At 35.5% G+C, this 15234-nt stretch overlaps 1 protein-coding gene across 1 annotated transcript in view; it reads right to left on the reverse strand.

The window, feature by feature from the left end:
* Positions 1 to 15234, reverse strand: part of LOC131063891 (ACT domain-containing protein ACR12) — a 207513-nt gene that overhangs the window by 86320 nt on the left and 105959 nt on the right. Inside the window, exons 5-6 of the mRNA XM_057997841.2 lie at positions 2843 to 2927; positions 2670 to 2729 (exon numbers count right to left, since the gene is read on the reverse strand). Of these exons, the coding sequence (XP_057853824.2) occupies positions 2670 to 2729; positions 2843 to 2927 (145 nt within the window). The remainder of the gene's footprint in view (positions 1 to 2669; positions 2730 to 2842; positions 2928 to 15234) is intronic.

Genomic DNA, 15234 nt, shown 5'->3' on the forward strand with positions numbered 1-15234 from the left:
CTATTAAAGAATTTTTTATTGAACATGATTAATGATGGCCAATGTATTATGTCATAACCCCTCTTTGGACATTGGATTAAATAAATACGATAATTAAAACATTTATTAATTAACATTTAATAATATTGGAAAAATCGTCTCATTTATGAGACTTCACGATTTTCCTCTAATGTATGATTATTAATGTTTATTATTTGTTATGACTATTATTTATTATTATTATTTTTTAATGTAACGTTCATATTTCAATTATTAATATTATATTAACTATTAAAGAAATTTTACCATAAAATACTATTAAAACATAAAATAGATATATTGAATATATTACACTTATCATATAACATGCTATTTAATAAATATAAAATATAACATAAATTGTCAAAATACATTATAAATAATATCGTATTAATACGATACCATAAATAGAACCAATATTAAAATACAATACAAATTTTGATCAGATTATGGATAGCTGTACAGAATACTCATACACTTTGTTGAAGACTCAGATACATATTCTGAGTACACAGTATATGAATATAATCTGTAATGTATAAATAAATACAGTTGGAGTATTATACACTGATGCATGCGGTTACACAGACATAGTAACATTAGCATCTATTAGACCCGAGGCTACAATATTTGGTGACTAATCAATGATTGGTTTTTATCAAGGTGTTAATAAGCAAATAAGGATGACAGCGGTGTATTAAAATAAACATCCAATTTCATCAAGTATCGCCACCCAACGATATAAATTATGAGACGGCAACAGGTAATATTAAGTCTTCTATAATAGCAATTAAGGAAGAATTCATATCAGTGAGAATTCAGAATCTTTATCAATATGATAGCACTTGTAATAATTAAGATCAACGGACATGATGATTACCTCTATGGCCAACTAATGTCAATCAAAAACGGTTATAATCATCGAAGGCATCTAACAGCAAGGAACATGATATACGGCAGTATTAGTAATACTACGACATATCGAGTGTTCCTAAAGATTGTTTCACAGATCACAATTATCATTAGCCATTGAATCTATCACCACTGTGATTGGTGATTACAATTTTGTTAATAGCCTGTAGTTTAATGATGATCAACTATAATATCACTCTAACCCACCGTTAGTTAGTAACAGCTCAATCATAACCGATAATTGATCAGATATGAGGAGGCAGCGATTACCAAGGCATTGATAAGTCTAAATTATAATTGATATTAGGGCATGATGAAGTTATGAAGAAATGTATGACGATGACAATCACCAGTGATTACATGAGACTTAACGAAGAGATGCGATGACTACATTAAGACAACGATCATAATAAAGACTTCTTCTTTGTTATGAAGAGATGTATCTAATTATGAGTGGTTCGATCCAAGAGAGACATGATTCCTCACATTCAGAAGATGCGACTCTTCAATTCTAAAAATATAAGAATTAGATCGCGCTCATTCAGGGGGGGGGGAATATATAATATAGGCACGAAGGGAAGGAAAAAAGGGTATATATATTATCGGGTAGCCATCGATCAGATCAGATCAGAACTCTTATTCAGTTACAGGCAGTAACATCCTTGTCCATAGTGGTACGCATGAGATGTGCTTGATATGTATGTTTAATTTATGCAACTGATAATATTCTTATGCAGAATTCTAGTAATTATATTAATACTCATAATAATATAATAATTTCTGGAAACTATTCTGTAGTAATATATAATATATCATCTAATAGGTAGTTAATAAACAGGTAACTAATAAATATATAAATGATTTATAATATAATTCATTTATTTGTTTATTTATATTTTCAAATCAGAATATGGATAATATATTTATATATATATAATAATATTGTATTATCAATCAGATTATATGCATATGCATATATGTATACGTATACGTATACGTATGCATATACATATACATATACATACATATATAGAAACAATAATCTGAATGAACAAGTAAGACTGAGAAAATAAATCAAATTGGATTATCATCAATTCAACATAAGAAAGAAGATTACGTTATCCGTGATTTTAGTCATGTTAAGATAGAATTGTCTCCTAATAAATTTAGTTTAAGACATAAGTCTGTTGAAATAGATTAATTATGGTTAAAACAGTCCTAAACCTAGTAGGGGACATTACATATTAACGTCACTCAAAGGAATTCTTATTTGCAATCCTAAACATAAATTTCAAGTATGTAGGATTATACTACCTCAAACTCACGTTCTGGTAAATACACAAGACAAAAGATTTTTGCAAAACCTTGTGTATATTCTTTTTGAATGGATTATAGTGTAGGCAAGAACCACATGGTGCAATTCATATAAAAAATAAAACTCACAAAAGAAAGGAAAATAGATGCTGCAAGATGAAACAAGCTAATAGAACAACCAAGCAGCCCAAGTTTTCTAGAAAAAAGTATATTTGCATATGGATAGAATTTTATTCCATTATGTAATATCCCAACCATCACAAAGATTGCTGCAACAGAATATTTGCATATGGATAGAATTTTATTCCATTATGTAATATCCCAACCATCACAAAGATTGCTGCAACAGAAACCACTTAAGAAACGTCACAGATTCATACAAATTTAAAAAGACTGAATAAAAGGAAATTCATATGCAAGCATACCTTTTTCGTTGGAGGTTTTATCCCGAAGGCTTCTCCCATTGCCAAGCACTCACTGCTTTCCTGTATAAATAGAACATAAAGTGGAGCCCATTGGGGAATAATATCAATCATAAAAAGCACAAACAATTTAGCAAATACACATATAACAAACGTTTCAAAGTACAATAACATACAGGGTGATACTTCAATAAATTGTTAATAATGGTTAGGCGAATTCGTTCCAGCACTTCAGGATCCTCAATTTTACGGCCAGTAGTCCTGTAACTTGAAAGCATAAACAATTGGAAACTAGACACTCCAATACTGTTGCATAATTAAAAGATAGAACATACATTGTTCTACAAAATACATTTTTAACTAATAGTGCAATTAAAATTAATTGTTTCTAGAAAAAAAATATACATCATCTTGGGAGAGGAGAGATTATTATTGAGAGAAATTTATAACTTCATTAATAATTGTTGCCAATAACAATACCGTGGATACATAATGGTATCTAACAATTTTCACCAAATTCAATGAAATTAACACAAAAGGAAATTTTAGGTATCATCATCCCCTTCCCAGAAACCTAGGAACTGCTCCCATCACCAACCTTAACGATCTCTCCTAAGACTTTAACTTCCAGAGAATGAGCTTAAGGCACTAGCACTTCATCAACTCTTGGTTCACAGCCTAGTGGTCATTAAGGATGAAGGATCCTTTTAAAAGTAGTGGGTAAATGTAGCAAGGAAATCTGATCACTGTAGTCAGTTATTAACAAATAAAAGAATGAAACAATGAAAAAAGAAAAAAATGAATCATGTGATAGATATGATGACAATGCACAAGAATGAGTCGATTGTGTAGGTTGTGGGGGAAGGCAGTGTTTGTCCCATCTGTCACAACTCACAACCCCTTGCAAAGAATGGTATTGTGTGTGTTGGATTGCATGGCATTGGATATCAAAATCACATATTGTAATTGATATCAATAGTAGACAAGCTCGTACTGTACACAATGACATTAATGGAAATGACTCCATTATAATTTAGTTTGGTGTTTGTTATGTGATGTGAGGTTTTCTTATACTATTGTGTTCATCTTGTGGGACGGGACTATTGTGTGTAAAGTTTATCATCTTCTAGCGGATAACCTTTTTTTTTATCTCACTAAGGCTGGGGTCCCATGGAGGGGGCCTTCCTAAAAAATAGAGCTGGAGCTGCTAAGATTTTTTAGGAATGGCGGTCCCATGAATTTTATACTGTAGTTCAGCTTAAAAGTTTAAGCTCCTAAATTTAAGGATGCTGGCAGTCCAATGAATTTTGTAGTGCAATCAGCTGTAAGTTTAAACTCCTAAATTTAAGCAAGTTGGCAGAAAAAAAATTCCTTCTCTCTCTAAAATTGAGATGATTGACAAGTGGCATAAAATATTCCTAAGCTGGTGGCACAAAATCTAGCCCCACTCCATTTTCACCTGCTTAAATTTACAAGCCTAAAAAGTAGAGGCTCTATTTTTTTAGAAAAAATTCCAAATAATCCCGTAGCAAAAAAATATTTTTTCCATGGGACCACCTCTTCCTTAAAAATAGAGCTTAAGCCCCCCTCATGGGACCCCTGCCTAAGTCCCTTGAAGGAAGTTGTTTATTCATATATACATCAAGGATGCTTATATTTCAAAATATAGCATATTGCTTGGGTGCACTAACTCTCATTGAACTAGAGACCAGAGATAACAGGAAATTTGTTTATCACTTCCGGTTAGCTTCAGGTTCTTTGTCGAGTAAAAGAGTATCGATTATTGCTATTTCATTAACTGCTGTAGAATACAAAGGCGTTGTAGTTCAACAAAAATCAATTGGACTCAAACAGTGCTTGATAAGCTTGGGCTTTGAAAACAAAAATCTACCTAGCTAGTGTAGCAATCAAAGTTAGAGTCAAATGGAATCACTTATAGCTCTTTCATCCACTGACGTTGATTAATAATGTATCATCATAGTTAAACAAGGAGCAACTTTGGATTAAACAGTTCTTGATGAGCTTGGGATTCAACAACAAAAGTCCAACTTACCATAGTGTAGCAATCAAAGTGTTATCTAGATTGTTCAGAACACAGTGCAACATGCCAAGACAAAGTACGCAAGGGTTCATGTACAACTTTTTCAATATTTCATCTAGGAATGTGTTATTCAACTTGAGTATTTTGAACTGATGAATAGGCTGCTGATGTCATCCCTTAACAAAATCCAAGTTCATCAAATTCAGATTTTTGTTGGCGTTTACAAGCACTCAAAAAGCATTGTATTTCATTCTATGTTATTAATATTTTCTTTTGTTGCTTGTGGAATTTGGCGGAAAAACCAGGGCTTTTCTACCATTATCACTTTGGAGAGCGTAGTTGCTTCGAAGTTGTGCATTCCGAGGTTGTGAGATAACAACTGAAGATTGCCTATAATTGATTGGTTCCATTCAGGAATCAACATCGTGCATATTGGTGAAAGATTTCAAAGGTTTTACAAGGGTTTGATGTGTCGCTACAATACCCATGTACATTGATGCTACAGTACCGGTGTACAGTGATGCTACAGTACCCGTGAACAGTAATTGCTACAGTACCTTCCTCTTGGCACGTGGGGGGTTTATATCAAGCAATGATTAAAGTTTGTCAAGTGCAGATGGCATAATTATTGGAGAATATTTATTCGGGACTTTGATTACTGGTTTGCACTTCCAGAATTTGTTGTCATAACAGTTTTCAGACCTGCAGTCATTGACATTGAAATCCAAGTATGAAAGTATTGCATGCCAACTATTTGTAATAATGCCTATGCATTTTCAATCATTGTAATCAGTTTCAAATGCTGCAATTGAAGAGTTTGGAGCTACATATGATTTGTTTGTTAAAATACTTCCTTTTTGTAGGTGTCTATTTGCATACATAGGTTGCTTGCCAAGTGTTTGCATTAATGTCCCTTGGCTGTAGGTGCACATCAGCGATCTTATTGCATTATATATACCTTGTATTACATCCTAAATTCATTTCAGTCATTTGCATACGTTCATTTGAGTCCATTGAATGCATATTATCATTATCTTCATTGAAATACCAAAAAGAATCGCCAATCAGCAAGTTCAAATTTCGCAAGGCAAGCGTTTGACAAAATTCCTAAGGGTAGAAATCAGTGATTTGAGGGCAGAATTAGCAAGGGACATTTCAGTGGTATTAGAGCAGTGTATCCTGCCAGCCTGTAGGGAAAGTCAGAGTTTAATTTTCAGTTTGTCTTGACCAACATTCTTCTAACATCAATCCCTATAGATTGTTGAAAGATGAGGTCTATGCAGGAGCTTTTGATGAATCTGAAGCAGACTTATGAGAATTATGACAGAACTTTGAGAAAGCTAATCCATCATCTAGAAGTACTAGAACCTATTCATGCAAAAGAAAGAAGAAAAAACATTATGGTGGATAGTCTAACCAGCTCAGTGGGTGACAAAGAGTTGGGTAAAATGTTGTATACTGCAGGAGAGAAACTTGGACACTTGTTCCTTTCAAAAGATGCTCTACTCACCTCATTGGAGGAAGTGGCAAAGTATTTGCAAAAGGTGGAACAATCACCTTCCCAATTGATTCAAATAGCAATAACTCCAACAAGGAATTCTTTGGGTCAGCACGGGCTACTGAAACACAATGATAAGGAGGTAAGGCTTGTTGTATCTCGTTGTTTAAGTGAAATTATAAGAATTACAACTCCTGAAACTCCTTACGAAGATGATAAAATGAAGGTGGTATTCCAAGTAATCATTGAAAGTTTTGATGGGCTAGGTGAAATCAATAGTCCTTCTTTCAGTAAGAGGGCTATGAATTTAGAATTGATGGCAAGTGTCAGGTCATGTGTCATCATGATTAATCTGAAGTGCGATGAATTAATTCTTCAAATGTTCTAATGCTTCTTTACTGAAATCAAAAAACATCATCCAAATAGTGTTACAGCAAGCATGCTAACCATTATGCCCTTAATCTTGGATGAGAATGATGATATCTGCAGGCAGTTGAGATTAGACTTGTTGGCCATTTGGAGGAAGGAGTAAAATGTTTCGCCAATTGCTTATGAGTTCTCACGAAGTTTGGTTGAGCAGAAAATTGAAAAGTTCAGGGAACAATTGACTGAAGAGGAACTAAATTCCTTAGAATTACAAGTTATAGGATCTCCCAAAAAGAGCAAGAACCAAATGAGAAGAGAGCAGATTTGCTTCACATGCCAAGAGGCATGGACATTGGATCACAGATGTAGGATCAATAAGGGGAAAAATTTATGGCAGCCAGGTAACGTTGAGGACAAAAAGATGGTTGAAGATGAAAATCAGTATGAGGCTCCTCGTGGATCAGCACCTATGTAATGTCCCCTTTTCTAGGTGACATGAGATGAGTAGGGGTTGACCTACCATTCGAGTTCCCGTAGGTCAATGACATGGTTAGGGGACTCATTCTGAGGGTCATGGAGCTTTGCAGGGGCTCTGTGAGCCATTTTGGACCTTCAGATGGCAGTTTCTATTTTTTAGGGAGAACTGGCAATTGACTGAATGACCACCTGGGGAACCAAGGAGTAGAGCAGGATCCTTTTGAGCAGTTACAGGTGTTTGGAGAGAGGTTCGTACTTTTTAGGGCGATTCCCTACTTTTTAGGAGGTTGTGGCAGTTTCCATATTTGAGGTTCCATGGGACCATACCATGGTTTCAGTTTCAGGAAGATTGGGTGAGTTTCCTAGTTTCTAGGAGTATCCCTAGATTTTAGGGATGGGACTGCCAGTTGGCCCATCTTGTCCGGCATCAGTCACAGACAGGTGACGAAGTCAGATTCATGTTTGGTTGGTTATTTTGGGCTATTATTGGATCTATGGAAATATTTTAATATATTTAAATATTTCCTAAGTTAGCGATTAAATAAATTAAAATAAGGCTATGTATATTGTTTGCCCTCTCGGGTGAATAACTTAAAACATAAAGCACGTAATGCCGAATAATAACGCCATAGATATCAGACAAAGTATAAAAGATGTTATTCCATTCATAATTGTTTTTGTTACAAGTTACATTCCGAAGTATATAAAGATACCGAGGGGGTGCGAGCGCCAACCGTCGCACCGCAACTGCCACCCCTCGGTTGCCAACTAACCAAAACAATTACACAAAATTAACTAGTTTTATTCCCGTGTACAATATTGCCACCAACATATATAGCCATTTCGGAGTAATAAGGGGTTTTTGGCTTCATCTGGTTTGATATGCCTATGTTATAGCTCGTTGGAAAGGTCTTGAACTTTGCTACATGATTCTCACCTCCCGGAGTCTTCTTGGATGCTTAAAGCTATTTATTTGCAATAAAGTGATCTTTTTCTATAGTTTGACGCCATAATTGGGAAAGTGTCACTTTAATTATAAAGCGCAAGCTTTATTATTCTTTAGGGTTCGACTTGCAAAGGGAAAGGAGTTATAAGGAGATGAAAACCTAATTGATAGCATCTTTGATCATTTTGAAACTTGCGAATTTGGGAATTGTTGTGGAAGAGTGATTTTGGTCTGGGACGTAAACCCCAGGTCTGAACTTGCTGGGACGTAGCCCTCAGCAGGAGTTGACAGTGGATTTATCCAGGATTGCACAGAGATTGTCAGAGGTAGAAGACACATCTTCTTGGCCTGAAGATTTAGCGTGCATATTGGGGGTTTCAACAAGGCGGCTGGTCTATTTCAGCTGGCATGTGATTTGCAGCAGCTTCCATGCCTCCTTCGCAACCACGCCTTGTTTGTATGTTGGCTTGAAGGGTTGTATTCATCTATTTGGTCTTCCTTGTTCATTGCCAGTAATATTCCTCCATCTGGCATCAATCCAGATTGAGAACAACTCCAAATAAATGTATGGATTCTTGCTGAATACAAAACTAGGTTATTTGCCTGGTATGATTTGCAGTATTTTCAGATTGCTTAAGTGTTCTTACATATGAACATTGTTTACTGTTTTATTTCACAGTTGTTGCTATTTATCAATTACTTTACTTATAACATCAAAACCCAAAAAGAAACAATCCCTTTTTGCAACTTTTGTCTATTCTATAAGATCACCAGAAAATTACAAAATATAGTATGTATAATTAAGAATTTACAGCAGCAACAGCAAAAGGATCCATTTGGGATCTTTCAACCTAATGATGTTTGGGATGGAATTCTCTCTGAACAAAATTTTGTCCTAACTTCTTCTGAACAATTAAATATGGAGGTTGGCGTTCATATCAATGATGGCGTTGATACTACCTCAGAAATAAAGTAGACTTAGAGTTGCATAATGCTGATTATCAATCTGGAAATGAAGATGAGCAACATGATGTCCAAGAAGTTGAAGAACCCATTGTGGATAAAGGCAATGTGAGCAAGAGTCTCTTGGTGGGTGATTTAGAAGTCATCATTGATGTGCCATGTGAGGAGATGAATTCTCCTGATAGTTCTATGGTTGCTTCTAACGATGCCCCTCTTCTTTTATTTGAGAACAGTATGCTATCATCTCACATGTTGGGTGATTGGGATGATGACGATGAGTCTACTTATGGAACAAATGTTGCCTTAGTTCCAAATCAGCAAGAGGACAAAGAGAAAATCTTAAAGGAAGACTTTGGAGAGAGTCAAATTCTTCAGGGTCTTTCACCCACATCATCTGTTAAATCCAATGTGGTTCATAAGCCAAATTTGGAGAAACAATTGAAAGTCAGTGAAGATAAAATTGTGGCAGCACTTTCTCATTGTGATAGCACTCACAAGTTGATAGAAAACCATCTATGGAAGAGTCAACTTGAGAGGAGACAAAAAGGTGATGAAGAATCTTCTTATCCAAATTTTCAGGTGATCAAAACAGCAATGGAAATAATGAAATCAAATTATTTAAATTTACTATCAGATAGTGATCATCTCCTTGACCTTGCTGCGATCTATTCTAAAGTGTTAAAAAGAAAGGAAGAGGAAGTGGATAGGTTAATCTTCAAGCTTATCGACACCAGGGATTCCTTGGAAAAACTCAAGCAGCTCTTCAAGAAGTTAAAAATCAAAAGGAAGAGCATTGTGTGGAGCTGAGTCTAGTACATTCTAGTTCAGCTCAATCAGAAATTCCATCTTCTATGGCATCATCAACTCAGATGCAACATTCAGATACAACAATTGTGGAAGATCAACAAGTGATAGGAGTAGTTGATGAACTTCATGTGGGAGACTTATACATGAAGATTTTGATTGCAGCCATGAGACTGTTGCCTTAACAAGTATGGAAAGTGAGCATGTAATGGTTGTAAATCAGTCGTGGAGGAGGAAGATTTACAAAAAAGTGCAATTTGCAATTTGCAGCCGAGTACTCAGCAGAGGACGAGGTTGCACAAGCTTTAGCTCATTTTGATATGGCAGATAAATCCATTGAATACCTCATTTGGATAGTTCGCTTTGATGAGGGACGGAATGGGTCTAAGGAAGGAGTCTCAGCATCAAGTTTGGAAACACTTAGGAAGGTAAATGAAGTTATTAAATCAAATTACTTGAAATTGCTTTCGAGTAGAAACTGTGCCACCATGTTTGCAAGGCAATTTTGTAGAGCATTTGCATGGGATGAGGAGCAAGAAGCTACTTCAAGGGCTACTAAAATTGAACAAATCAATAACAAATTTGATGATGCTAGGAGTGATGACATATCCAGAGGTAGCAGTGGCTCCACTGTCACTGAGGTTACACATGGACATAGCACAAGGGTGGAACATAATGAGCGTGATTCAGTTGGGACTCGTACGCAGATTTTGCTTGACGGTGTGAACTTTTCGTTCCATGATCAGCATTGTGAGACTCCTGATGTTGGCAATGAGAGATGGAATCCTAGTATTGATTTAGGATTTCCATCAGTGTCAATTAATGCATTCCATTGTGATTACACCATGAGGTATGCAAATTATTTTTCATTCAGCTAATCCACAAATGACTTGATGTTCTGGATGACACATAAGTGTGGGCTGGATGAGTGGTATGAGGTGTTTCCTCCTGTGGACGAAGAAGCAAAATCTTTCAGGCCTTCTAGTTTGCTTCTTTGGGATGGACTCTATTTTAAATTACAGGTTAGAGAGGCAATGTTGTGGCAGTTTGGCATTCCACCTGTAGACGCTATGGAGCAGCAAAAATTCTCAAGTATCAGGGAAGGTGGATGGCCATTTTGTTTGTGGGATCTAGGTGGAGCGTACCCATGGGTGGTTATGTTACACGGAGTCTTTAGCAACATGAGGATACTCCCTTTGGTGGATTTTTGGGAATACTTATCCGACCACTCACAGAATGTATTATGATTCACAGACTTGGGATCCTGGTATTCAAAGTGGCATACATGTGTTGATAGCAGTTGGTATGGTATGCAGATGCAAATTGCTTGGGGACAAGCAATTTCAGGGAGGGTAGACTGTAATGTCCCCTTCTCAATGAGCACTTGAGTTCAGAGGACTAGCTTATCATTTGACCCTCATAGGCTAGTATGGTGGATTAGCGGGTCCATTTTGGGCACTCATGAGCTCTTTAGGAGGCAGTTGGCAGTGATTATTCTCTCCAGTTCATTGGTTGATTTGGTGGTGGCAATATTCAGGAGTTTACGGCTTCATTTGCATGACCTTACTATTTATAGTAAGTCAGTGGGTTGATAGAGGTGGGCCTTACTAATTTTAGTAAGGCATTCAGATAGACAGGTTATTTAGTGGGTAAGCCGACAATGTCGGTAGAATTGATAAATGCCATTTATTTTTTGAGTTATAATACTATAATTATTATTAAGGTAATACTTTAATAATAATTATTATTAGTGGTGAGTTAATAATGGCATATCATTAATAATTATATTGACTATGTTTTGAAGGAGAGATTAAATATTCTTCTAAGTCAATATGATTATTTATTAATGATTGGGCGCCCACTTGTGAGAAATATATTAAACATTTAATGTTTGATATAATTTAAAATTATAAAATAGGCCAATTGTTGGAAATCAAGCCATGTGAAGAAGGGTATAAATAGCACTCTAAAAGCATTGAATTTCATTATATGTTATTTTCTTTTGTTGCTTGTGGAATTTGGCAGGAAAACTAGGGTTTTTCGGCCATTATACTTTGGAGAGCTTAGCTGCTTCGAAGTTGTGCATTCCAAGGTTGTGAGATACCAACTGAAGATTGCCTGTAATTGATTGGTTCCATTCAAGAATCAACATTGTGCATATTGGTGAAAGATTTCAAAGGTTTTACAAGGGTTTGATGTGCTGCTACAATACTCGTGTACATTGATGCTACAATACCCGTGTACAGTGATGCTACAGTTCCTATGAACAATGATGGCTACAATAATGAAATTATTGCAGACCGAAGATGAAGAACAACAAGGGGTTGTGTAATTTTGAAGTTCCGAAAGCATTCTGAATTTTTAATTGAATTTTGGATCTTGAGGTTGGTGCCTTTGTTAATTAGAGTCCGTGCTCCGTAAAGTTTGATATTCAGTGAGTTGGTGCTCACCTTTGTAAACTGGGTTGGTGCCCATTTTGTTTTTGAAAGAATTCATTGAATCGTGGTTTTTTACCCAAAAGGGTTTTCCACGTGATAAATTTTGGTGTCTTTGCCTACATGCATTCTTTTCTTCTAAATTTTTGTGTTAAAGAATGGAATTTTGTTGAAATCTTCAAATACTGATTCAACCCCGCCCCCCAGCCCCTCTTAGTATTTGTTGTGTGATTTTCAATTGGTATCAGAGCCGATACCTTCTGTTAAGGCTTAAAATCTTGAAGGTTGATTTTGTTGGCACTCGATAAATGAATGCTTTGGAAGGTCTTGCAACGAATAGAGCCCCTCTATTTGATGGTTCTAATTATGCCTTTTGGTGTGTCAAGATGAGAGCATATATGATGTCTCTTGGATTCGATGTCTGGAACAACGTTGTGTCAGGCAACACATCTCCTCAGAATCCTCCATCTACTGCTGATGAAAAGAGAGCTTTTGAATGCAACACAAAGGCTATGAATGCTATTTTGTGTGGATTGTCAAAATCTGAATATTTGTGAAAGTTATGCACTGTGACAGTACTCAAGCAATGTGGGATAAGCTTAAAAATGCCTACAAAGGAGATGAAAAGGTGAAAAAGGCCAAGCTTCAAACTCATTGAATGCAATTTGAAAGTGTGAAAATGAAAGACGAAGAAAATGTTGCAGAGAATTTTCTAAAGGTCGATGAAGTGGTTAACTCTCTTAAAGACTTAGGAGAAACAGTTGATGATAAAGTTGTTACGCAAAAAAATTTAAGGTCTCTACCTTTAAGGTTTGATGCAAAGATTTCTACAGTTGAAGAGATGGCTGATCTTGATCAGATGACCGTTGACAAGCTCCATGGTATACTGACCGCATATGAGATGAGAACAAATCTTGAATCTTCAAAAAGGGAGACTGCCTTCAAAGCTTCAAAGAAAGGTAAACAAGTGGAGCAAGCCTCAAGTGATAGTTCGGAGGATGGTGTTGATTCAAAAGAAGCTATGTTCACTAGAAAGTCAACGAAGGACTTTAGCAAAAACAAGAAGACCTCTCTCAGATGCTTTAATTGTGGCAAATCTGGACATTTTGTAGCCAAATGTCCATATGAGGATAATGATGACAGCAATAATGAAAAGAAGCCAAAGTTTAACAAAAAGAAGTACAGAGGAAAAGACAAGAAGACTTGGAAATCTAAGAAGAGTCTTTACTCAAAAGAGGAGAGTGATTCATCTAATGGAGGTGATGATGAATCTCTGAGTGATGAGATCTTGTTCATGGCTATGGAAGAAATTCACAGACAAAATCGAGAAGATGAAAGTAATCTTGGAGAAGAAGATGGAGAAATGGATTTGGAGCCAGAATTGATAAGTGCTCTCAATGAGATCAGACGTCTTAAGAAAAAAAATCTGAGTTTGAAGGTACAACTCAAAGAAGAAAGTGAAGGAAAATCTGTGAAATCACAAGCTCTTGAGGATGTAGAGAAACAAATTAGTAATCTGAAAATTCAAATTGTTGAGGCTAAGAAACTTGAAGAGAAATTGAAAAATCAGATTAAGACAAAGGCTGAAAGCTGTGAAAAACTTGAAGCGGAGATCGCTTCTCTTGGGAAAATAGAGAAATCATCTACACTGCTAAACCAACAAGAGATAAATTAGAAAGGTACACTTTCGTTGGACAATTTGTTAGCTTCTCAAACACAGTCCTCAGACAAGGGTGGAGTTGGCCTTGAAAAAAGTCAAAGCTCCAAGGTAGAACAACAGACTTCTAATGGTGAGAGCTCAAGGATTTCATCTTCCAAACCAGAAATAATGTTTTCAGGCAACCTTTTAGTGCTAGACAAACACTTAATCGGGTTCAATTATTCATTCTTTCATGGTTACTATTTTGCTTGTAATTATTTTGGACATAAGGCAGCAAATTGTAGGGTGTCTTTTAGAAAGAATTTCAATTTTGCAAACATAATTCTTTTGCTCCTCTGAGAGATTATAATTATGTTCGCTACAAATATAATAACATTGGACATGGTGCAAGATTTTGTAAGAATGGCAAGGCAGATTTCTCAAACAAAGATGTTAAGAGTCATGCTAAGGAAACCAAAGTGTGGAGGAAGAAAGAGAAAGAGGCTGAAACAAAGTCTTTAATTGTGCACACAACTCTTCTTACACATAACGAGAGAGAAATTTGGTATGTGGATAGTGGCTTCTCCAAGCACATGACTAGAGATGAGAATAAGTTCTTGACTCTCAAGAAATCCAATGGTGGCAAGGTAAGATTTGGTGGAAACTCTTCTGCAAGGGTTGCTGGTAAAGGTACTCTCATGTTGAAAGATGGAAAAACTAAAGTTGAGAATGTGTTGTTTGTTGAAGGCTTGAAACATAATTTGCTTAGTGTCAATCAATTGTGTGATCAAGGTTATAGTTTAACTTTCAGTTTTGACTGTTGCAAGATTAGCAAAGATGTTCACATTGTTGAAGCCAATAGGGCAACGAATAACTTATACATTCTTGATGTTGTGTCATGATCCCACATTTTTGTAATAAAACATTCCCACTTTCCATTATTGTTGTAACCTAATTGGTGATGACTCCTTAATTTTTTGATATATATATTGATCATATTTTTAATTAATTAATGTTAACTGTTAAATGAACTTTATCATAATATATTAACACATAATATAATATTATAATCCATACAATGCAATACAAAATAAATTATCATATTGATACATAATATAACATTATATTTATCATATAATATATTATTAAACAAACATAAAACTATGATATTAAATATAAATATAAATCATCCAAGAAATACTTTATAAGTATTATGGAATAATATCCTGAAGCACCCTACGATGTAAATAGAGTTCTATCGCACATAATATAAAGTATTTACATTAACAAGTTTATGATTAAAAACTTATACCAAAAAGGGGCGCTTTACCTTCAAGAAAACGCATCATGTGAAACGGCGGGTCTATTAAACAAAGGCGCCAAGAGGGTTGCGGCTGGA

The sequence above is a fragment of the Cryptomeria japonica genome, chromosome 3, assembly GCF_030272615.1.
Source record: "Cryptomeria japonica chromosome 3, Sugi_1.0, whole genome shotgun sequence".
Taxonomy (NCBI): domain Eukaryota; kingdom Viridiplantae; phylum Streptophyta; class Pinopsida; order Cupressales; family Cupressaceae; genus Cryptomeria; species Cryptomeria japonica.